At 50.2% G+C, this 23,580-nt stretch overlaps 9 protein-coding genes across 9 annotated transcripts; 3 read left to right on the plus strand and 6 right to left on the minus strand.

Moving 5' to 3' along the window:
- Positions 1-559: 559 nt before the first annotated feature.
- On the minus strand, positions 560-1,532 carry GT037_005678 (pyrroline-5-carboxylate reductase; the record flags this gene model as incomplete). Its single annotated transcript, XM_038930725.1, has 2 exons — positions 560-1,437; positions 1,499-1,532. 2 exons carry the CDS (start codon positions 1,530-1,532, stop codon positions 560-562), a joined length of 912 nt encoding a protein of 303 aa, XP_038786414.1.
- A 482-nt stretch (positions 1,533-2,014) lies between these two features.
- On the minus strand, positions 2,015-5,102 carry GT037_005679 (fad-linked oxidoreductase; the record flags this gene model as incomplete). Its single annotated transcript, XM_038930726.1, has 4 exons — positions 2,015-2,819; positions 2,882-3,090; positions 4,164-4,917; positions 4,966-5,102. The coding sequence occupies 4 exons, from the start codon at positions 5,100-5,102 to the stop codon at positions 2,015-2,017; spliced, it is 1,905 nt and encodes a 634-aa protein (XP_038786415.1).
- A 678-nt stretch (positions 5,103-5,780) lies between these two features.
- GT037_005680 (nucleotide-binding domain-containing protein) lies at positions 5,781-7,171 on the plus strand (the record flags this gene model as incomplete). The annotated part of the gene is made up of 2 exons (XM_038930727.1): positions 5,781-5,990; positions 6,059-7,171. The coding sequence occupies 2 exons, from the start codon at positions 5,781-5,783 to the stop codon at positions 7,169-7,171; spliced, it is 1,323 nt and encodes a 440-aa protein (XP_038786416.1).
- Positions 7,172-7,223: 52 nt separating this feature from the next.
- GT037_005681 (uncharacterized protein) lies at positions 7,224-9,709 on the minus strand (the record flags this gene model as incomplete). The annotated part of the gene is made up of 5 exons (XM_038930728.1): positions 7,224-7,322; positions 7,371-7,732; positions 8,783-9,097; positions 9,147-9,424; positions 9,660-9,709. 5 exons carry the CDS (start codon positions 9,707-9,709, stop codon positions 7,224-7,226), a joined length of 1,104 nt encoding a protein of 367 aa, XP_038786417.1.
- Positions 9,710-10,805: 1,096 nt separating this feature from the next.
- Positions 10,806-12,598, plus strand: GT037_005682 (uncharacterized protein; the record flags this gene model as incomplete). The annotated part of the gene is made up of 2 exons (XM_038930729.1): positions 10,806-12,375; positions 12,426-12,598. 2 exons carry the CDS (start codon positions 10,806-10,808, stop codon positions 12,596-12,598), a joined length of 1,743 nt encoding a protein of 580 aa, XP_038786418.1.
- Positions 12,599-13,073: 475 nt separating this feature from the next.
- Positions 13,074-15,418, minus strand: GT037_005683 (uncharacterized protein; the record flags this gene model as incomplete). The annotated part of the gene is made up of 3 exons (XM_038930730.1): positions 13,074-14,318; positions 14,365-14,926; positions 14,976-15,418. 3 exons carry the CDS (start codon positions 15,416-15,418, stop codon positions 13,074-13,076), a joined length of 2,250 nt encoding a protein of 749 aa, XP_038786419.1.
- A 635-nt stretch (positions 15,419-16,053) lies between these two features.
- On the plus strand, positions 16,054-18,616 carry GT037_005684 (uncharacterized protein; the record flags this gene model as incomplete). The annotated part of the gene is made up of 3 exons (XM_038930731.1): positions 16,054-16,567; positions 16,615-17,676; positions 17,724-18,616. 3 exons carry the CDS (start codon positions 16,054-16,056, stop codon positions 18,614-18,616), a joined length of 2,469 nt encoding a protein of 822 aa, XP_038786420.1.
- Positions 18,617-19,801: 1,185 nt separating this feature from the next.
- On the minus strand, positions 19,802-20,324 carry GT037_005685 (uncharacterized protein; the record flags this gene model as incomplete). Its single annotated transcript, XM_038930732.1, has 2 exons — positions 19,802-20,085; positions 20,231-20,324. The coding sequence occupies 2 exons, from the start codon at positions 20,322-20,324 to the stop codon at positions 19,802-19,804; spliced, it is 378 nt and encodes a 125-aa protein (XP_038786421.1).
- Positions 20,325-21,542: 1,218 nt separating this feature from the next.
- On the minus strand, positions 21,543-23,339 carry GT037_005686 (acid protease; the record flags this gene model as incomplete). Its single annotated transcript, XM_038930733.1, has 1 exon — positions 21,543-23,339. The coding sequence occupies one exon, from the start codon at positions 23,337-23,339 to the stop codon at positions 21,543-21,545; it is 1,797 nt and encodes a 598-aa protein (XP_038786422.1).
- Positions 23,340-23,580: the final 241 nt, after the last annotated feature.

Raw genomic sequence — 23,580 nt, forward strand, 5'->3', positions numbered from 1 at the left:
ACACACAGTCACACACTCTACACACCCGTGTATATTTTCCTTCTCAACCTCCGAACCAGCCATGTGTGTATTCTCCTTTTGGGCGTCTCAACAGATCTCATTTGCTACTTCAGCTCCGGTATACCTATTTGGGTTACTTTTGGCGTTTCAACTTCACTACCAACTTGGCGTTATATCTATTCACGGAAAGCTCGGTTATGAGCGAAAGGTGGGGGAAATACCTTGATTGCAGTCGGATGCATTAGCATGGGTTCAACGGAATAAGGCGTAGTTTGTGTCCGCACGCACATGCGCCCCTTTGGTTGGGTTGGATGTACGTTTACGCTGCGGTGGGTAAGGTTATATCCAATGAGTAGGTAGTGAGTAGTAAGCAGACGTTGATGATTCTAATACTTCACTTGTCGCTTGTTGTGTATGCCATGGTGATGTAAAGGTCGTGTTGATTTTCTACGACGAAGTTCCCCTTACTATGGATGGTTGAACTGACTGTGTATAGGCACTCGCGCGTCTGCTGTCACATTCGCTCCGTCTATCTCGACCCATGATTCCCAGGCCCAACCTAAATTTTCCTAGTGTCATTAACATGCACCTCCTCCCCTTCCCCGACCTTGCCCATCGCTCTAGAAACTGTAACACTCTCCCTCAATGCTCTTCCTAGAACGCCTCTTACCCCACCTTCCTCCAGCACCATCACCCCCGCAATCGTACACCCCTCCGGACTTGTCCCCATGTCCCTCAATTCCCCCGGCTGTATCCCACTCTGAAGCATCTCCGCACTGCCTCTCATACTCTGGTAGATTTGGTCCTGAGCTATCTTCCGAGGTACCCCCACAGCCACAGCGGCGTCGATGAGGCTGTCAACTATGATGGCCCAGAATGCGGGCGTGGAGCCGCTGACAGCTGTGGTAGCGGGCATAAGACTGGGCGGAACAGGGAGTGATTTACCAATCTGAGAGAATATCGCTGTTGCTAGCGCTGAGTATTCGGCTGGGAAAGAGGGCGAGGGATGGTGTTCGATGGCTGTTAGGGACTGAGAGACAAGCGCTGCTACATTTGGGAGTGTACGCAGAACCCACGTCTTTTTCCCGTCGTCTTTTGCTTCCGGGTCGGCGCCAACAAGTGATTCCAGTGCAGAGCGTGACCAGCCTGCTACGATACTGATTAAGAGTTTCCCCTGCAAGGCCTCTTTGATACCCTCTTCTTGTAATGTTGCTTCGACCTGTGAAGGGTCGACACCGAGGATTATGACCTCTGAAGTTTCGATGGCGGTTGTATTGTCTTTCCTCAAAATACGGACATTTTGATGCTGAGAGAAGAGATCTTGAAGTCGCTTTTCCGAACCCTCACTTTGGACGCAGGCGACAAATTGAGTGATGCCACGGAGAGAGTCCGGAGGGGCGTTGGTGAGACTTTTCAGGATAGGTGTACCGAGATTACCTACAGTAAAAGATGGTTAGCACACTCATTTGTATTCCTATTTGCTTTTGGGGTAACTTACCACATCCCAGTATACAGAGAGTTAGGTCTGGCATGGTAACTTCCTAATGTGCTGATATTTTGGGTGCTTCTTGCCAAAGTTCGGGAAAGGAGAACTTTAGAGCTTGTAATGGACCAAAGTGAACAACTTCGTCATATGCCCAAAGTTCTTGTACAAGGAGACTGCGTGTCAACAGAACCTTATTTTACGATCCTACAAAGGTCTGCATTTCGACTTGTGTAATGGTTCTCGGGAGGGAAACCGGTCCCCACTTTTCTTCATGCGACTATCAGCGGGGAAAGCGACTACGGAGGCCCACTTGTGCACCTACGTCTCTTCAGCGCCCAAACACAATCATGACGAAGATAACGCCCAAGTGCCGATAGTAGCCGCTGATTAACAAGTAGGGAGGTGCTATACTTGGTGTGATGGTGACCCTAAAGCACGAATGATGGAAATTGCACCTTTGACAACAATGTATCCATTGAATCAGTCTACTCCGTTACCATGCACTGCAACCTCGCCGCCCTATGTCAGTTATGCCCAGAAAAACCTCCTCTTAACCTCCTTCCGTAACGCGGTAAACTCATCCTTAGTCCTCAACACAGCATCGCGGTTCTCTACTGCTCTACGAAGCAGATACCCCACACACTCGCCCATACTACCCCAGGTCGTGCACTTCAATACCTCAGGCGCCTTACCACTCTCGCTCTTCTCAGCCAGCAAAGAAAAGCTGACTTCATCAGACATGCCGTGAAGCTGTCCATACGCGACAGGCACGGTTGGTAGACCAGCTTCCAAGCGCTGACGGTAAAGTCTATGGGCTGACAGTACGCTTTCGCGGTTGTGAGAGGCGAGAAAGAGATTTACAGAGGGAAACGGGCGTGCAGAGGGACCGGAAGCACCGAATATACCGATTTGCTGACGAAGAGCACCCTGAGCTATGGTGTTGTAGGCGTTGTCCGTATCTTCTTTGGTGTCGTGGATCAACGAACGGTTATCGGAGAGAATGTATGCGCCTCGAACGAGCTTGAGACCAAGTGTGAAACCGTCTCTCTCTGCCTCGGCCATATGGTATGCGAGTACGTCTGAGGTGTCTTTGAGGTAAGCTTGGTATGTGTTGTAGATAACGGCTTTGCCATCGCGGTTGAACTTCCGCATCAGCTCAAGACTTGTACGAGCGATTCCCTTCTGCCAGTGCTGAGACTCTGCGTCGACGATGATCTGGACGTTGCGCTCTTTGCACTTATTTGCGATCTCGTTAAGGGCGTCAAGCATCTGTTGGGGTGGCAGTTCGCCTTTGCTAAACGCCATTGAGACTGCTGGGCCGCCTCCCGTTGTTCTGCAGTAGTATCAGTAATGATGTAATTTCTTCCTAAGATCCTTTCTTGTTGTTACACATACTTTAGAGCCAGGATATCTCCCTCCGAAATAAGATCAAGAGTCCTCAACGTGCCCGCCCTCCACGCCTCGATATCCGTGTTATGTGCTGGGACAGCCTTTGTATCGACGAACTTGTCTGAGGTATGATGGTTTGCAGATTCATTCTTGTGATCGAATACCATTTCCTTCGCGTATGTCAATATCACTCCTTTGAACCCCAGATCTTTCAGCTGCTTCACACACGCTCGTGTCTCTTGTTCTGTTTCTCCTGCGCAAAATTGATTGTATAGCGTTCTCTTTAGAAGAGCTTTCAATGCGGGATTTCGGTCCACGTTGAAGAGAAGGCTTCGGTTTGGTTTGGCAAAGAAAGATAAAAGCCTCAGTGATGGTATTAAGAGAAACTTGTTAGACGATACTGTGGCAATGAAAAGTGACCGCAGCAACATGTGTGTTGGCATCGCTGATAGCGGATGTTGTGCAAGCGATTGTTGGGGCGTCTGTACGGTCGGTGTTTTGATCCGTGGAAGTGCGGTCGTAGAATTGAACCGGACCTCGAATGTGTTGAAGCCATTAACGAGGCCTTTCCTGCTGGTTGCACAACGAAGCGTTGACCTAGTGAGCCGTTGCTGTAGCATCATGACTTCAGTGTGTGATGTCGAGACGAGAGAGTCGAGCAGAGACAGAATAGTACTACAAGGTACTCATCTGATAAGTGTAGAGCGTTTCTTCAATTCCGCCTCTTCGTCACATACTCTTATCTCAATCTATGTATTACTTAGTGCATGACCCCGCTCGACGTCTCGAACGTGGGGCATTGCTATACTCGTGACTATCGCGTCAATGACCGTCACTCGGACGTGCGGCCGGATCGCGTGGGAAGCCCGGATATGGTTGGCACACTATTGGCAGAATGTAAGAGGCGAAGTGATAAGCATTTCAAGACCAATAATACAAATGAGCGAAAGCGTAATGCTTCTGCAGGTTCGCTAAAGCGGGGTCAATTGATGATGCGGCTTGGATCGGGTTATGCAGGTGACGATATCGGCCTTATAGCGGACGCAAAACACGCTTGAACATTGAGAGGATCGAGCGGGTCTTTCATACCTCGTTCGGGGCAGAATGAATAGTGTAGACAATACAGTACCGCAAAGCCCCAACATCTTGGCGATTCGCTGTCAGATTGATCTGCCATCGAGACTATCGAGAGCTTTTTCATAGTCGAGATCAGGGTGACGCAGTGAGACTACCTCATCCATCAAGAATGCACATTCTAACTTGATTAAGGAGAGTCGTTACCTCTTACCTGCCCGTGAAAGCAATCCCTCAGCCAAGTGTTCATCACCATGCCAACCCCAAAAGCTGGAATGATTCTTGCACATCTTATCGCCGTCGTTGGTAACAAGGCGCTTTTTATTCTCTGCGTCCGCTCCGCACTGCTGCCTTCTGGGCTGGTATAGAAGTCCAAGCCCAGTAGATGTAGAGGAGTTGCCACTACCTGGGAGAGAACTGGCGTAAAGATTTGTATTGCGGCGTTCTTAGTCGACGGATCTGGAACAAGGGGATCTGGTGCTGATACAGCTGAACTCAGCATTGGCGGTAGACTGATGGATCCGAATATGGTAATGGCGTCGCGGAAGAGGAAAGTTGCGGCGACGGTTCGTGAAGACCTAGTTGCTCGCGCTGGGGAGTTGGACCGTGTAGGTGAAGCCACTGGTGTCGTGTTTCCCACCATCTTGCTGAACTTAACTTGCTCTACAGATCTACCATACGTTTGGACGAAGCGCACATCTTTCCATACTCCTAGAGGTACGTTGACAAGACACGTTGAAATGAACGTGATAGAACTGATAAGTATGCGATCCGCTCCCGCTGTAAGTGCGGTGCCTATGCTCTCAACTGCGTTGGCGGTGGTATATGTGGCTGCATAGAGCGTCCACATGTAGAGGAAAGGCTTTGTTGCGAAGAGCAGCCGTGGCCGTCGGACTGAGTTGAGGATGTTGGTTCTCAGGGTAGATAGCAGAGACTGATTGGCTGGTGCGGCATTCTCAACTACGGAACTGGAGTACTGTTAAAAGATGAAGTTCAGAACATGAATCACGACTTACCGGTCAATGACTGTCAAGATAGGACTGATCGCTGTTGCGGAAATGGTCGCTGCGGCGACGTCTCCAGCCAAAACAGCTGCCAGTGCCTGTCCTTTCGCCCAGGTATTCTTCTCACTCTGCATAAGCTGCTGCGACATTGTGTAGTGTTGTGTGAGTCGTTCACCTTGTATGACGCTCACTACACGCGCAAACGCATAGGACCCATATGTACCAATCTACGTATCCGTACACCAAGTTGATTCAAGAATATTTAGATCAGTACCCATAACATTAGGCATCAAGGTCTTGTCGTCTAGCCGCTGTTGTCTCGCAATGCATCCGACAACTAGATCCCTCTAGGCCACGCAAGCGTGACCGGGCGACATCAGTCGGATTGAACATTACGGTTGTCTTCGCACACTGCGAGGCCAACGGAAAGACTCTCGTCATCATCCATAAAAGGGAAAAATGTACGGTCGGATACCTACGTAGTTTCGCTGTTGTGTCATGTCGGGAGGCCATCCGATCGTGCAGGAAAGCGCGACGCGTTATGCGGGTCGATCTTATCGATAACACTAGCGTTCATTCAGATCAGGGGGCTGGGATCACGACAGGGCGATAACGCTCACAACATCTGCGGGGGTTGACAATACGTGCAGCAACGGTCTCGTTCCCGTATTGACAGTATGATGGGGCCTCTGCCGATAGTTCCGTCTGATGATCAGATTTGGCATACGCGTCGCATGAGTAGACAAGCGTATGCAGAACATGTATCATAACCCTCTGAGGTCTCTGTATGAGCAGCCAAACCTTCATTCTCTTATTATCTTACTGCCATGAACGTCTCAAAAAGCGATCCCATAGCCATCGTTGGCGGTGGAGCATTCGGTCTCTCAACAGCTCTCGAGCTCTCAACTAAAGGCTACACAAACATCACGGTCTTTGAGAAAGACGAGGAGATTCCGTCACGATGGTCCGCTGCGAATGATCTGAACAAGATTATGCGAGCAGAATACGAAGATGACTTCTATACAAACTTGGCGGTCGTAAGTTTCCTGGATGACCCAAGCGTTGCCGTGAGAGGATGATGTGCCAATAACTGACGAACCAAAAGGAAGCGACCCACGCCTGGCAAACTCCTCTATATGCGCCTTACTTCCACCGTGTCGGCTTTTTGAACTGCGTTTCAGGTGCCGCACCACAGAAAGCAGTGGACACAATGCTCAAGTTCCAAGCAGCTGCTGATAAACATCCGGAGATGAAGCCTTTCCTCCATTCTATCTCAGGAGCTGAACAAGTACGCAATATAGCTGGGGCATGGCAGTTCACTGGAGAGATGCCTGGTTGGAAAGGGTACTTCTGCAAATACAACGGCTACGTACATTCCGCCAACGCGTTGAGGGGGATATATCGCGAAGCAGTGAAGGCTGGTGTCAGGTTTTTCTTAGGAGAGAAAGCTGGTGCAATAGAGAAGATCGTCTACGAAGACTCAGGAAAGAGCAGGAAGAGTATCGGTATTCAAACCAAAGCCGGCCGATTTCACCCTGCGAAGCTAGTCATCGTTACCGTTGGCGCTGCAGCACATAAGATTGTCCCCGAACTTGGTACCGAAGTGTCTGCCAAATCTTGGTCTGTTGCACACGTCCGCCTCACTGACGACGAAACTGCAGCACTGCGTGGCATCCCCGTTACATACGCTCGTGATCTCGGCTTCTTCTTCGAACCAGATCCAAAGACGAACCTCCTAAAGCTGTGTCCAATGGGTGGTGGCTATATCAATACCAATCCTACCACTGGAGTTTCTGAAGCGCCTGAAGGACTCATGCGCTTTGTGCCCAAAGAAGACGAAAGGAAGATGCGCGAGCTGCTTCGCCAAACGCTGCCCTATCTTGCCAATCGGCCGCTGGTAAAGAAGTTTATATGTTGGTTTGCGGATACGGCGGACTCTGATTTCATCGTCGACTACGTACCCGAGACCTGCTCTTCGGTCATGTTGCTCTCAGGCGACTCTGGCCATGGTTTCAAAATGTTCCCGATAGTCGGAAGGTGGGTGCACAGCTTACTAAACTCGCCCGACAGGACACAAAGCATCTCAAGATGGCGTTGGAGAATACCGAAGCAGAAGGCGCAGGGAGAGAGCTTTGATGATGATGATGTGAGCTGGAGGGTAGGAGATGTTAGAGAGATCCGCGAAGTACAAGAAGAAGCGGCCAAGTCCAAATTGTAGAGCTTCCCGCGTATAACCTGTTCAAAAAGCCTTGTATCACTCTTGTTACATCTCATTGTATACTCGAATCAAGGATCTGGTAGTTATCTAAAGTCGCGAACGATAGCCAATCCGTTCCCTCAATTTCCATAGACTCAGCCACAGCCAGAATCTGCTCAGCTGTCAAATCATCACCAAATCCACTCCCCTCATCACTTACCCCTGTATAGGGAGGTGGCAGCGTGTCCTCTGAATTCAGTAACCCAGCTGTAGATTGATATCCTTCAGGAAAGGAGAGTGGGCGCTGCATGCTTGGACCCGAGCCGATCGTGTTTGGTGACGCAGTAGGTGGCTGTTCCCTGTTTTCGAAGTACTCCGCTAACATTTCTTCAAGTTTGTGGAGCTCCACATTTCTAAATGCCGCGATTCGGTTGCCACTAGATACTATAGTTTCCATAAAGCCGTAGGCTTTATCCAAATGACCTGTTTGGTTGTCCATCAAGCTGAAGTCAACAAAACGGGTTAGGATGAGGACCATAGTCGATACAAAGAGTGCGTCAAGATCCCATGGGAGGAACGTCTCTATAATGTAGTCAGTACGGGAGAAGTCTATATGGCTAGACTCTCGTACCAAGTAATCCTTGATCTTGCAGGCTTTCCAGAATATTCAAGATTTTCTGTGAAGCTTCAAGTGATATGTGCAGTAGATGCCGTATTTTGCGTGATGAGACCAACGGTCGCACTTCTTTTGGTGACTCAAAGACTTTCTTCAAACAGCAGAAAAGCAATGGCCTCGTCACAACAACAATGGTCTAAATATTCGTCAGACTGGTTCTGCGTTCTACAAGGCTTGAGTCTTGCCTGGTAATACGACAAATGTAGATGTGCCGGCATCCTCGAAATGCCTCCGAAGCGTTCGTCAGCATGTAGAGGAAATGATTGTCGGAGCTCTTCCGCCAACGACCCAAGATCGTCCAAAACAGCCTTGATGCTTAGGACAAACTTCTTGCGCAGGCGACCTTTCGAGCCATACACAGCTAGGCATCCAAGTCAGTCATCGATTTTACGAGAGGTTACATCACGTACTTTTAGCTATCTCAGCATGTATACGTGCAAGTCTGATCTGCATGTTCAGCGCTGCAGCTCGCTGAGCGGAGCCTACGAAGTCTGGGGCTTGGCAGGATATATCGTCGTCTTGGATTGATTGAGGCAGCCCCATCAAAGACGTCATTTGGCGATCGAGGATGTAAACTGTCCACCAAATTCGGCGGCATCGCTGAACAAGAGGTTCGCCCAAGTTTTCAACTGGCATATCTGTATGCATTCCTTGAATCATTGAGATGCGCATAGCTTGACCAATCTAACCAACGTCAGCTAATGTGTAAACATGGGGATGATTGCATACTGTTACGTGCGCTGCATTTCTTGAATCCAAGGCTTGCAAGTACAGCGCTATACAGCAGAGTATTTCGACCGCCGTCACAGGCTCGCGGCATAACCGGTTGGTATCTGGGAGTAGCTGAAGGGCTTGTACAAAGAAGTCCGCCCCTGGTGGCCGTGGTGCATTTCCTTTTGCTTGGATAAATGTCTTTCCAAAAGCCAATATTATAAGAAAATGTATATACCACATACTCTCTTTCCATGCGCCAGTCTCAGAGTTCGAATAGAACGCGTGCATGTTCGCCATGAATTCATCCTCGTCGAAAAGATGTACAAGCTGAGCGCAATGGAATTTCACAGCATTGATCAAGAAAATGGCGTAGTCGATACTGGGAATAACCGGAGAAGTGGAATCTGGAAGGCTGCGAGTACCATCCCAGGGTAAATCATATGCTGAGCCGTCAAACAACAAATCGGCACTCGGAAGAGGTGATTTTCGAGTATGCTCGTGCACTAAATTGAGTATCTGTCCATGGAATGACCAGTTCGAGGAGGTACCAAGATAGACTGTGAATAAGATCAATCGAAACTCATCAACGGCGGCTGGCAAGCTTACAAGTTCGTCCAGAAGACGACCAGAATTTGAAGGACTCAATAAGTGGGTTGATTAAGTTCGATTCGTCAGGCTCAGGTCTATGCCCCGGCGAATTTTCTCTCGTACCCCCAATGCTAGATGGATTGACTTGTTGTCGGTCATGGTCCGGTTCTAGTGCGTCTATATCCTCTTCCTGCGCCGTTGTATCATCTGCCGTCGTTTGCACCCGAGATGCTATTGACGCATTGCCTTGGTTTTGCTCTAACCTGGCTACCTTTGCGCGGAGGTCGGAGAGATATCTAAGTAGCATCAGCATCCGCATCAACTTCTTCTCCCACGATTGGAACACGTCAAACTACCCTTGTGTTACTAGAACCTTATTTTCTCGGTCATCGAAGATGCAAGTAAGGTTTCGTCTGCCACAGCTTGAACACGGCTGCTGCCCTGAACATTTAATCTTTTGCCTCCTGCATCGCGAGCAACTGTTCGTAGTTGTTGTTAGTGCACTTTTCCAGCACCATGCGAGTTGCGTACGCGTTTGAGGATCGTTTTGTCACTTTACGATGATCGTTGGAGGTTGTCATCGCGTCTGCCGAGGCTCACTCATGAGAACCTCGCGACCTTGGAAGAATGGTGAAGCGAATCTGGCCGAGTGCTGTGCTCGATCGATATCAACAACACGGAAGACGCGCCAGCGCGCATGCAGAAACCCCACGCTTGTGAGCCAGGGATGTCGAGGGCTGAGTTAGGATAGGTACCGCTATGTGCGGGGACCAATGGAGATCTGAGATCATTGCTCCAACTTGGTCTTCCTTCGCACATGGCTGCCATCTCTGCTCCACCTCGAAGTCGCAGAAGACGGTATAAACGCTAAGCATTATTTCTCCATCTTTGTCTGACTGCGACATAATATTTTTAGTGCTCAGTCAAACTCTGAAATTGCATCTGGAGGTTGGGATGCCTTGCTCGGTTTCCCTAGGTTATCGGGCTGAGGGGCTGGTTTAGCGTATCGCGCACGGAGACGTGCGACGGATGCGCTTCCGACCCTCTTGCAGGAACACTCGTCATCAGGTGTTCTGAACACTGATTCAGGCCAAGGAGAATACTGCGAAACTGAGTTGGCTTAGATGACAATTGCCTTCAGAAGAGCACTTTAGTCAAGGCATGAGAAGTGACATTCCCAGCACGAAATTCCTCAGCGTATTGAATGAGCTCGAAAACCTAGAACACGCAGCAGCAAAGATCATTCTGGGAAACCCAAAGCATATTCTACAGAATGTATAATGAACATGAATGATGATCTCAAAGCAGGATGACCGTGTGCAGAGCCTTTAACGGGTCATTGTCAACTGCTCTGGTGTTCGTTCTCCACCCGAACTGCCACGGGTTTGGTTAGGTATGCATCGGGAGGCCTCCCGATCGACTTCTGAGCTCATGCGAAGTTAGGTCCGGCGTGGTGAGCTTATCGGCCAACCAAAACAACCGTAACGTATGTCGACGACGGGTATTCGCGGGCATGAGAGCTGCAGCGATGTCGCTATGCGTCGCGAGTGATGGTCGGGTCGCGTTGCGGCTATTGACTCTCACAGAGTGATGGATATAGAAAGTGTGGTTCAGCAACGAAGTGCCTATGTGCATCACCTACTCACCCCCCTCCTTACCCCACTATCCTCTCCCAGAATGTCGAACACGCGATCTCTAGTACGACTCTCACATACTAGAAGGCGACCTCTGATAAGTACGTCAAGATGCGCGCCGCTTCATTGTCAACTACGCACAAAAGCAACGGTACCGTTTCGGTTACCTGATGCTCGTAACGAGCCAAACCCTACGTACGAGAAAGGTTCTCCAGAGCGAACTAAGCTGGAGGAGACTTTGAAGCACATGAAGTCGCAAATTCCTATGCAAAGCGAGATTCATTTCAATGGCAAATCACAGCAAGTTCACAGCTCTTGGGATCAGCCATTGCCAGCGGACCACAAGACGACCTTCACGAGTTATCCACTTACAACCAAGGAACAAGTATCAAAAGCTATCGATTCCGCCCTCAAAGCAAAGAAGTCATGGGAAAACACGCCTTTCGTTGATCGAGCGGCAATCTTCCTCAAAGCGGCCGAGCTGGTAGCAACTAAATACCGCTATGAACTGATTGCTGCAACCATGCTTGGCCAAGGCAAGAACATCTGGCAAGGCGAAGTAGACGCTGCTGCTGAGTTGGCAGACTTCTTCCGACTGAACTGCAATTACGCCGCGGAGATTCTAGAGAAACAACCCGAACGAGGCACAGACGGAATGTGGTCTCGCATGGACTACCGCCCAGTAGAGGGGTTCGTCTACGCCGTTTCACCGTTCAACTTTACTGCTATCGGTGGCAACCTCATCTCCGGCCCTGCTATCATGGGTAACGTGGTACTCTGGAAGCCGTCACCTTCAAACATCTACGCAAGCACCATCGTCTACAAGATCCTTCTTGAAGCTGGTCTACCACCGGATGTTATTCAGTTCGTACCTGGTGAGCCTGAGGAGATTAACGATGTCGTGTTCAACCATAGAGACTTCGCTGGGCTCAACTTCGTTGGCTCCTCAGACGTCTTCAGATCTCTCTGTGCTCGCATTGGTCAGGGTATCGGTAACAGTACATACCGCGAATTCCCACGAATGGTCGGAGAGACTAGTGGCAAGAACTTTACTCTACTTCATCCCACAGCAGATGTTCAATCTGCAGTGAATCACGTTGTTCGGGCTTCATTTGAGTATCAGGGTCAAAAGTGCTCGGCAACCTCTCGTCTGTATCTTCCAGAGTCGCGATCAAAGGAATTTATCGATACGCTGGTCGAAGACGTAAAGGGTATTACCCAAGGTAACCCACATGAGAATCTCGCAGCGTTCATGGGTCCAGTGATCCACCGTCGTTCGTTCGAAAAGATCAAGGCTGTCATCAACGAGAGCAATCAGGATTCTTCACTCGAGCTTCTAGTCGGCGGTACTTACGATGACTCCGAAGGCTTTTACGTCAAGCCAACCATCTACCTCGCAGATTCGCCAGACCATAAGCTCTTCAACTATGAGATCTTTGGCCCTGTACTCGCCATATATGTCTATCCTGATGCGGAGTGGAGTCAGATTCTGGAGAAAATTGACCAAGCTGGTGGCAATTTCGCACTAACGGGTGCCGTTTTTGCCAACTCCCGTACTGCAATACGAGAGGCCGAAGATGCTCTCCGCTATTCTGCTGGAAACTTCTACATCAGTAAGTGCTCAACGAACTTGTACTTGACATAGCCGCTAACAAGTCGTCAGACTGCAAGACTACTGCCGCGCTTATCGGCCAGCAGAGCTTCGGTGGAAGTCGTGCAAGTGGTACAAACGATAAGGCTGGCTCTTCAAACCCCATGTTCCGCTTCGTTTCTCCACGCCAAATCAAGGAGGAGTTCTTTCCTGTCTTCGATTACCGATATCCCTCGAACAATTGAGTTACACGTTATTATTGAAGTCACTGTAGCACGCGTATGTGGGGGAACGCCAATCAGCGTTTCGGTCGGCATTTCCAGGACCTTTAGATAATTGAGGGTGCGCTAACCAATTTGAGAAGCGAATTTATGTTAGGAAGAACAAAAGCAGTTTCAGTGAAATCTCAATTGTGCAGTATACTGTGACGTGTTCGCTTTGTGGCGCTCGACTAGTGTCGTGACGTCAATGCACAAGCATTCTAAGGTTGGCCACCTGATATTTTCAGTTCTAGTCTGATGTGATCGAGATAGTCACTGATCCTTTTTGACTGTATAAATCGCTACGACACGAAACATGAGCGACAGGTTTACCAAGATGAGACAGGCAAGGATTCACGAGCATGTATCAGGAAGGTAATTGTCCTTATATAAATGGTGTTCATATTGATACAGCTAATGGCCACAGGCACCTCTTGTGACTCTTTATCATAGAAACTTCCTATTCAAATGAGATAAGATCTTCCAAGTGAGAGTCGTCAGGCAGCAGCATGCCACTTCTTTGAGATGTCCCTTTGTTTGCTCGAATTTCGTACGACATCAAGACTGCACGCAAATCTGATCGGAGATCTCCACCTACAAATGAAGAGAGATTTACCTGCAGGAAGTCTTCGGGACTTAAACGGGAACCGGAAAACCTGACCCACGTTCTCTCTTCAGGGCGTAGGAATGGTTCCATATCCATGAATACATCCGCGCCGTGTTCCAGAAGTACCATAACTACATCTATGCGAAGATGTCTCAATGCTAGAGCGAATGGTTTCGAGAGTAGTTCCTTTTTGTCGTAAGGGTTTTGAGGTTTCTCATCTTCAAGCAGAGTACCACACATGCCATGATTTCCCTCTCTTGCAGCATATTCAAGAGGAGTGAGTCCAAGTACAGGATCATTGAGTGAGATATTTGCTCCGTATCGCAGAAGTATTTCGGCCATATTCTCAAAGTTTGAGGCGACAGCGATAGCCAGTGGTGATGATCCCACAGGATCAAGTGCATTCGGTGAAGCTCCTCTGCCGAGGAGCATGCTGACCATGCGTTCATTATTACGACATACAGCCGCCCCGAGCGGCGAGACGCCATGGACTTCTAATGCGTGCCAAATCCCAGGCTCTTGCGTAAGCATGTCCTCTAACTTCTCTTGTTCTCCGGCCAACACAGCATCCGTAACAGAGATGAATTGGCTAAGGTTGGCATGAGGGGAAGGGTCCAGAAGTTGTTCCATTAACCAATCAGATTGGCGCCCGCTGACGTGTGAATTCCTTGCCAAATATAGTGCCTCTGTGCTTTTGTTTGCTCCATGATCAAGCAGCAGTTGAACGATTTGTCTTGCATCGTGACGTATCCAAGGTGTTTTCCAAATTGAGTCGTAGCTTGTGACTTCGTAAGCAGCAGCTACGGCCTTCATCAAAGGTGTCGTTCCATCGGAAAACTTGGCGTTAACATCCACGCCTTGATCAAGGCACATTCTGACCATTGGGACGTTCCTTGCCGCAATGGGATAGTTGAGGTCCACGTGAATATATGCCATTGATTCCTCACCAGCGCCTACTGTACCACGAGATGCAAACACAGTTCCGGCAGAGGTCTCTCCTGAAGGTTTCGGGTACGGCATGAGCTTCCAAGACTTGATGTCCGTCGTATTGAGCCATATCTCTGTTGTAAAATTGAAACGGAACATGGCCACAAAAGCCTAGTATCTAGTTAAACATACACTAAACACGTCATGACAGACTAACCTTCAATTTCTCTAATATGAGTTCCTTTGCAACCCAAAGGTTGAATTTGGCATTACTTATGTCCTTGAGCTTCTGCTTCTCCTTCTTTGAAGCTGTTCCTAGGCTGGCAACGATGGTTTTGACACTAGCTTCAAGCTCAATCTTGAGCTGTCGGATCTCTTCAGTGAGAACCTCAATCTGTCTTTCCGCTTGTTCTTTGAGACGATTCATTTCTTCTCGGGTTTTATAGTGCTCTACGGTATTCTGATCAATCGACGTCTCGATTGCGGTCCTGGTGTCGATCTGTGCACCTAAAGCTCGATCAGACTGATCACCGGATTGTTGTGAAAGCTTGGTTATTTGAGAAGATAGTTTCTCGTGTTCTTCTTTGTCTTGTTTAGCATGAGCTGTTATGTTCGTCTCTATGCGCGAGTGAAGTGTATCTAGAATGGCGTGTTGTCGCTCGAACCCATTCTGTATCCCGTCGCTAATATGAGCTAGTGATTGAACTACGGACTTTGTCTCATCAGCAAGTGAAGCATAACCTTCTGATTGCTGAAGTGCTACGACATCGATCTTGCTCCTGTCGCCCAGAATTAGACCTGTCTGGTGATAATAGGTGTGGGACGAACCGTAAACCCACGATTATGCGAATATTCAACTCTTCTTTGTACATCTTTACTCTTCGTTCCAGGTTATCGATGTCATCCTTACTCCACACACTCTTCAAAGCTTGTCGGAAACTGCGAAATCTTCCAGGCTTGCCTTGACCTGTGAGCTTCTCAAGAGCCTTTGTAAGCTCCTGCGATACGTCGATGCATCCCTTGCACAGATCACAAAGCGCTTGATCGTCCGCGGTAAGGCTACTACTCGCAGCGGTTGTGGTGAGCGATTCTTGTAGCTTCCTTGAGAGCATTGAAACGTCTCCAGAGACTTTGCTTAGGTCGTCGTATTCAACAAGACTACCGTTAGCTGAGTTGTAGATGGCATGACTCTTTGCCAATATCCTGATGGCGAACTCGACAAACTGAGTGACATTAGCGACAGCCCCAAGCGCTATCAGAGGATCGAGCATGATGCATGGGAATTTCGGGCTCTTGTCGCTCCGCTTCTGTTGGAATGGTAATCGGCAAATGCTAGACGTCAGTCATGGAGAAAAGGCTGGGAGCTTTAGATTGTCGTGGGGTAAGTAGACTGTAGTCGACTGTTGGCACAGCCTGGTGCGCAGCTGAACGCCTGCGTCTGGTATGAACCAATCGTCATACTACATTCTTTCCACATGCTGGATTAAACAGCCTTCACAAGGCTGACTTGGACACGTAGGTGTACTTGGAGGCTGATCGGGGTGCTCTGCCACAGATATCAGGAGAGATGAATGACCGGCCATTGTAACACGGTCGAAGCTCAGATGCAAATGTGGAAGTGTATTTTGGTTGGGTTGCGCTTGGGGTTGGTCACATGCACGAGGAAGAGCTGGCAGGCGGACCGGGGAAGAAGCACAGACCGCGTACCTAGACTAGACCCTGGACATCCCTGTCATGACGGCGCAGCTGTCAGTCGAGATCCGCCATCGTTACCAACCCTCAACTGGAGTCTGTTGCTGTTCTTGTCGTCTTGGGGTTCAATTTCTAGCAGTCGCCATGCCGATTGATCGCCGTACCAGATGAGCTGCTTACGAACCCGCAGCCCGCGCCGCTCAGCCTTCCTACCATGTCCGCGTCGAACATCCGGGTATTTGTACAATGGAAGGACTCTACCGTGTTCGCCGGCGAAGACATAGAATGCACTATTACCTTCAAGAATGTAGCTTCGCCTGAAGGACGCGATGGCTCCCCGGTCCGGAGGCAGAATGGCTTCGCGACGGGCGGGGAGCGACAGCGCAAACTACCGCCAGTTCACTCGTCGACGAGGCCCTCAGTATCCCGCAATTCGTCCTTTGCCTCGCAGCTGCCGCCCTCACATCTTCGTGGACATCGCCCTGCACTGTCATTACATACGCCGTCAACCGCTGGGGGACGCCGATCGCCTGTTCCGCCGAGCGTCATACACGGGAACAACACAGGAACGCCGAAACATGGAAGATCCGTGTCAATCGTGTCCCTAGGGACAGATGCTGGAACCGAAGTCAGCCATGAGAGAGGCATACCCATTAGACGCCCAGCAAGAGGGCATGGAAGATCTGCAAGTCTGCAAGTCGTGCCCGGCAGGCCAAACTCGTATCCAAGTATGAAGGACACACGCGATAGATGCTTCTGGCTGACATGGTAGCAGTTGCTTCACCAGGTCATCGATCAGCTACACATCCCTCCCCATTATCCGGCGAAGCGTCGTCGCCAACAGTCCACAGCCCCGGCGACTTTGCCTTTCCTGCGCGTCAGAACAGGAGACGGCCTGGTGTTACGACCACACCGAGTACCCCAGCTCTTCCTACTACAGGACGGAAACCTTCCAACTCCTTCTCATCCAACTTCAAGTTCCCAGCCGCCCCTCCGCCTGAAGATGCCACACAACCGCAGCCTAGTAGCAGCCCTACAAAGCAACCCACACACGTCCGGCGCAACTCCCCGCAACCGCCATATGACCATCTACGGATATCAGGAAGCTCTAATCTCGAAGTGCTTTCGCCCGTCGCACGGATAATATCTGCGTCGAGCCTCAATGACACTCCTCGTAGCAGTGGAGAGTTCTACTCGATGAGCAACAACTCCAACGAAACACTAGCCTCGGAATATGCAGCTCACCCCTCCGCGCGTCTGCTACAGCGACCGATGCATCACCGACGACTATCGCATTTGGCACCGCCCAATAGACAGGCTCTCCCTGAGTCGATAATGATGGGCTATGCACAGATAATGGGCTCCTTCACGCTGGATGGATCCTTGATCAACCAGGCACCTTTCGAAGAGGTCAAAAGGAAGGGAGTAGTAGGTGGCCAGGGTGGAGGCGGCGTCGTGGGAGTAGAGAAGACAAAGCGCGAGAGCGGGCTCTTTGGCGCGCTAGGCTGGGGCAACATAGGAGAGTCGCTGGGCGGGTTACTGGGCGCATCAGAACCCTCTAGTATCCGGGAGATGAGGGGTGTTGCCAGCTCCAAGACCGTTCCGCTCATCACTACACCCCAGTCCATTCTGTTCGTCGATTTGAGGCTTGCGCCTGGCGAAAGCCGCAGTTACACGTACAGCTTTACAATACCCCGAGGTCTCCCACCTTCACACAAGGGGCGGTCGATGAAGGTAGCATACAATCTCATCATTGGCACGCAACGCGCCGGCTCGACCAAAGAACAGCAAGTGAAGCATGTGGACATTCCGTTCAGGGTTTTTGGCAGCGTGAACAGTATGTTTGCTCGAGTATGGATGCATTGACATGCTAACTCCGGTCAGGCCGTGGCGAGATACTTGGACATGATCTCATGTCTCCGTACATTATATTGCGCGATCAAGCTCGAACAGCCAGCATAGAGCCCTCTTCAGGTGCGAAGCTTTCTCCAACTAAAAAAGGCCCTTCGGGCAAGGCAGAAGAAAACACCTTTGGCGACTTCCTGGAGTACGTGAACAACCTGCTAGATCGACCTAGACACAATTCTAGTATGGGCTTGCTCTCACCTACAGGTACCATGCCTGGGCGGTCATCGATCGCCGAAGAACCTCAAACTATGAAGGAGGCCATCGACACAGCCATTTTGCGCAGCAACTTGACGGGTGCTGCGAACCAGAGCGCCAACCGCTTTGAGATCGCCCGCAGTGGCCGCCGTGTCGCGGTCATCATGTTGGCGCGACCCTCTTACCGACTAGGCGAAACAATGACCGCAGTGATCGACTTTACAGACTCGCGTATTCCCTGCTATTCTATACATATTTCACTAGAAACCTCTGAGAAGGTCGACCCGGCGATAGCACTTCGCTCGAATGCTTCGATATACCGTGTTACGAAGAAAGTGCACGCATCCTTTTCAGAAAACGCGCTGTTTGCGCAAAAGCTGGCCTTCTCGCCCACGATACCCCCCAATGCCACACCGGAGTTCATCACTAGCGGAGTCAGCCTGGAGTGGAAGTTAAGGATCGAGTTCATCACTCCGCGAGTAATGCATGAGGATGGGGAGGAGACGACACAGGACAATCTCTTGGAAGAGATATCCAGCGACGACCGGGGTGTTATATTAGCGGCGGCGCAGCGATTACCAGCTGAGAGTTTTGAAGTCCAAGTACCGATCCGGGTATATGGTGCTGTAAGTGGAGCACCTGAAGCACCTGACGAGCAAGGACTTCCCGTGTGAAGTTGGCCATATAAATGGCAGCCATTCCTATCAGCTCAACTTCGGAATGCGACGCAGCAACGGCGGGTTGCCGCATTGCTCTTCTAGCTCTTGTTACCTAGGTTGTTACACAGCCGGTGACTTCTCTAGAGGCGGCGTTATCTTCTGTACATGATCATGGATGTTTCTTGAAGGATCTAGGGAAAAAAGGGATGTGAGAGAGTGACTTGTAGTATACCAGCTCATTACTGGAGCAAATACGGACCCCATGACATAAGGTCCGAGGTTCACAGTAATATCATCGATTCAAATGCACTTACAGTCCTCGGTTGTATTCTCCAGCATGACTGACATTCCTTAGGCAAACCCAAGTTTCTTTGCCACGGCACCATCAATTTAATTTCATATTCGAATAAATGATCCATCCATTATTCATCACGATTTCATCTGGTAGATCGTCATACTTTCAAACACCTTACAACCTACCTTTCAAGCAAGACAAATGCTACTCGAGATGATATATCTTTCCCTCGTCGACACGAAGCTCAACGATCTAATCAGTAGGCTGAAGATGTGGAAGTAGCAAAGAACACTGTATCAGGGACTATGACAGCAGGCTTGAGTCTCAAGATCGCCAACAAAGGGGGTCGTCAAGTGTACGTCCCTCTTCCTTCCCCACCTTACCCGGCCGAAGCATTGCTCACATACAACTCTCTCCTAGTTTCTTTCTCCCATGCGGTACTTTTATGTCCGGACTCTTGCTTGCGGCAGGAATGGTACACATCTACCGCAGTGAAATCTACACCGTTGCTTGCCGCATGCTCGCTGGATCAACCCTGGCTATCGAAGGGTAGGAACATCATCGTAGAGGAAAGGCGCCCCTGATACGACAGTATGCGCGAGACCAACACAGAAGGTAGCACGGAGCCTTTGTACCATGAAGAAGCACACGCCGTCGAGTTCCAGATAAGGAGGGCGTTGTAAACTCATTCCCATCTCATCACAGTCCAAGATACAGGAAGAAGCTCAGCTGGTATTCATGTCATGTATTCATCATGTCGAGAAAAAGTGTATGTAAATGTAATCACAGTCCATCGCTAAGAAAGCGTTCTTCACAATCCATGTCTGGGAAGTGTTTTACTTCCCCCTTCAAAACTTTGCTGGTCGCTAACATTCCATCATGCCCTTGCACTCGTCGTTATGCGCTTACAATCCACCGGATCCTGCGGCTGAATGTGCGCTGGCACCGGCGCCGGGGCCCATAGTCGCGTGTGTTGCCTCGCGGTGCGCAGCTTCACGCGCCTCGCGCTCCTTGGTCTCTTGGGCAATCTGGTCTTCGGTCTTCTTGTTTCCTCGGGCGATGAGCTTCTCGAGGAGACCGCCCTTCTTTGGCGTGTCGTGCTTGTCTGAGTCTTCGAATTCTTTAAGGTAGGCGACGCGCTCTGAAGGGGGCATCGCGGCGAGTTCAGAGTCGATCGAGTCACGGTTCTCTATTGAGGGTGTTAGTGGCGGGTTCAGTGAGGCTGAAGCATAGCGAGGCGCGTTTTTGGGGGAGGCTATCCGCGACGGACCAACGTGTATTTACTACGACTACTGGACGCGATGCTTGGTATGTCACTTGGAGTTATCACTTACCCTCGATGGTACCGACATTACTGGTGCTGGTGGTGACATCGTTGTCGGCCTTGTTCTTGCTGCCGATGTGAAGCTTCTCCTTGATCTTGTCCATTGTCGGTGGTTTGTTTTAGGTGTTGGTTTAGGGTGTCTGGGGTATAGGTCTGTATTATTTACGTATCTGAATATCGAGGCAGGAGTTTAGGTGTTTGGGATGTTGTCCAGGTTGGAGGAAGCGCGCGCGGGGATGAGGGGTGATAGCTTCAGCCATGCGTCTCACCTACGTCATAGCCTCAGCATAGTCCATCTTCCAGCTGCCCTGTTGGAGGTGGACCTAGTCAAGCGCGGTCCACGCATTCTGCATTCATTTCCAAGTTATGCAGAGAACATCTTTTTGTGGCTTGGAATCGCAATGGGCCTTCCCGCTCGGGTTTGGGTTGCATCCGATTCCTGCTTCAGCCTCACCTGTGGAGTACCTCGCACCCGCACCCAGGAAAGCGCAGCTGATGATTAGGGCTCTAGCACAGTTGTACCTGCATCTTTTTATCTCATCTGCGGGTTAAGGAAATCAGTCATATGGTAGTCAGGAGTTGACAATTTCAGAACCCACATACAGGATGATGGTATGCGATACTTCAGTCAGTAGGCCACCACGGAAGCTCTTCGCGTGACAGCATGACCCACGTGCGCAACCGGCCATCACACACATTGAAGTCATCGTAGTTCACATCCCCACTTTTCCATTTAAAGCTCATGAAGCCCGCGGGCCACATATTCGACTTCGTGCCGCAACCCTTGCTAGAAGTATGCGCATCTGTCAGCCCTACGAGCCGATCACCCGGGTATCTCTTGGCAGGTGCTCTGCCTCGTAGAAACCAGTATTACCATCCTCGGCGTCCTTAGAGATATGCCAGAACTTTGTGACCGCCCTAACTTGGAGCCAACTGTCGTTTCGTGAGATGAGTTTAGATGTTGTCATTCGCACACACAATGCTGTTGGGACCTGAGTGGTGCCTAGGATGATTACTGAATATCTCCAGGCTCTGACAAGAATTCTTAGCCATTCCTCGCAGTCTCGTCAAAAACCTCCTAGCTCTTTATAAGTTCGCACTGTTGTTTTCAAGCTCACTCGTTGTGGGCCATACACATTAAGAAGATGTCGATCTCTGCTGCAAGTCCCATGCCTAGGCCTTTTGCAAAATAATAATCAATATTCTCGCATTCGTGTTGCGTATGCATTAAATCCTGCCCATTTCCTATACATGTGTGGTATCTCTAGAAGTATGACAGACCCAAACGCCTTTGCCGGATTCTGTCCAAAATTAAAAACTATTTATCCATGTTTGCTGCGAGGAAATTGCGGTGAAATTGGCGATACACCAGAGCGGAGTGTAAGTTCGCCAGTCGCGTATCCGTCGTCGCTGGGCACACCGCTCACGCTGTGGCTTGCACTGCTCTCTACGTCCATCTCTTGTTGGAAACGTGGATGTGGTGGTACTTCTTGCCATCTGGGTGTCACCGGCATTATCGAGTCGCCATGCAGCTCTTGTGGTTCGTCTGCCATATCAATGACTGTCTTTTGATCTTGTGGATACGCATGGCCAGGGAACTGGTCGTTCACAGGGGAGGCCAGTTCTGTCAATGGCGTGCCATGAAGTTCCTGCGGGCCCACAGCTTTGTGAGGCAGGCTGCCCGCAAGAACGTTGGAACTAGAATCAATTTCTGATATATGTTTGCTTGCGAGCTCGTATCGCTGTTCTTTTTGGTGTTTGCTGCGATGTTTCCGGAAGAAAAATATACCCAGTGCTAAAAGGAGGAGAGCAGCGATTGCGCCTATAACAATCCCAGCAATGGCACCTCCGCCGAGGCTTGAAGACGAAGTTGAAGTTTGTGTGGAATCGGAGTCACTTGCTGATCTGATCGTGATGACGTTTGACGCGGGCAAAGGATCGGGAAAGACTGCCTGTGCAACCGTGAAGTTTGCCCGTTCATAGTCTACTATCAGATATGCCTCCTGCAGCAACGTCCTGCCAAGTGCATATTGTGTATCGTTGGCGGCGCGCCGAATCGGGAAGTAGTTCGTTGCATTCGGGTAGTACGGATACGAAGCTTGAAGATCGAAGGCTGCATACGGCAGTTCTATGTTGGTGTAGTTCGTGGTTGTATCTCCGAGCGAGTTTACAAGCTTGAACGTGAGAGTCGGGTTGTTTGAGACGAGTTGTTGGTGGATGGTATCGTTAACAAGGTATAGGTCTGTCTCAGGATCGTAGGTCAACCCAAAGGCTGTCTCAAACTGTGCACAAACGTCCGCGGGTAACCACAAATGTGGAACTGTAGAGTCGATGACGGAGAAGTGTGCTCCGGAGGTCAGGGAGTAGGTGCCTTGTAGTGTGTTTGTCGCCATGATTGAGTCGACTCCCACAGTCAGGAGCCGAGAGGGGTCTTGGGAGAAGGTAAACGAGAAGTCGTTCGCACTGGGCTCGAATCGCGTCGCATCGTAGCCTCCCAGAACCAGGTTGCCAAAGACGGATTTCAATCTGTAGGTTGCGCCGGCTGTGTACGCATAGGCGAAACTGGGAATCTTTTTGCTCTCGCGCAGCTGGTAGAGGAAAGAGTCGATGGGCTGGCTCCCACTGTTGAAGCTGGACTTTGCCTGGCCAAGACCAAGGAGTCCCAAGTAGTAGTCTGGATCGGCAACGGCAGCAACGACCTGGCGCGTCAAGGATATAGAGGAGCTGCTATCCGCAGCTGCGCCTAGCGTGACAGTGTCTAGGCCAAACAGTCCTCTCCCTGTGTAGTTGAGTGCGTCCTCCAAATCCACGTCGTATTGTCCAATCGCCGACCATGTTGTCGATGCGTTGACCTGGAAGCCGGTGCTTTGCGTGCTCTGGAAAACCTCTATTCCTCGGAGTTGTGGGCAATTCGTCGGGTCGACTCCCTCCAGACATCCTTCTTCGGCAATGACGTATGTGACGCCTCCCTTTGTGCTCGGCAACACACGAAAGTCTTGCCCTGGTGTTCCAACGCTTATCTTGAAGGTGCTCCAGCTTCCATCCGCGCCGTCAAACTTATCCGAAGGAGGCACGACATACGGCTCCGGGGCCTCGGTAGCTCGCGCTGTGAGGCGCATTGTGTAGCGAGCGAACAGTAGTGAAGGATGGCCGATGTCTCTACATGGACCTGGAAGCGAATGATCGTCGGCTCAGACGGTCTGAAGCAGGTAGCACATGGCGCAGTTGTCTATCGGAAGATTTTGGGACCCCAGGTCGAGTCAGCTCTGATACCGGGAGTGCGGTCCCTGGGCTGTCGGAAGCCCTGGAGTCCAGAGCGGTTCATGGACGTTTTGTCCAAGAACCCACCACAACAGGTGC

The sequence above is a fragment of the Alternaria burnsii genome (assembly GCF_013036055.1).
Source record: "Alternaria burnsii strain CBS107.38 chromosome Unknown 732, whole genome shotgun sequence".
In the NCBI taxonomy this organism is placed as follows: domain Eukaryota; kingdom Fungi; phylum Ascomycota; class Dothideomycetes; order Pleosporales; family Pleosporaceae; genus Alternaria; species Alternaria burnsii.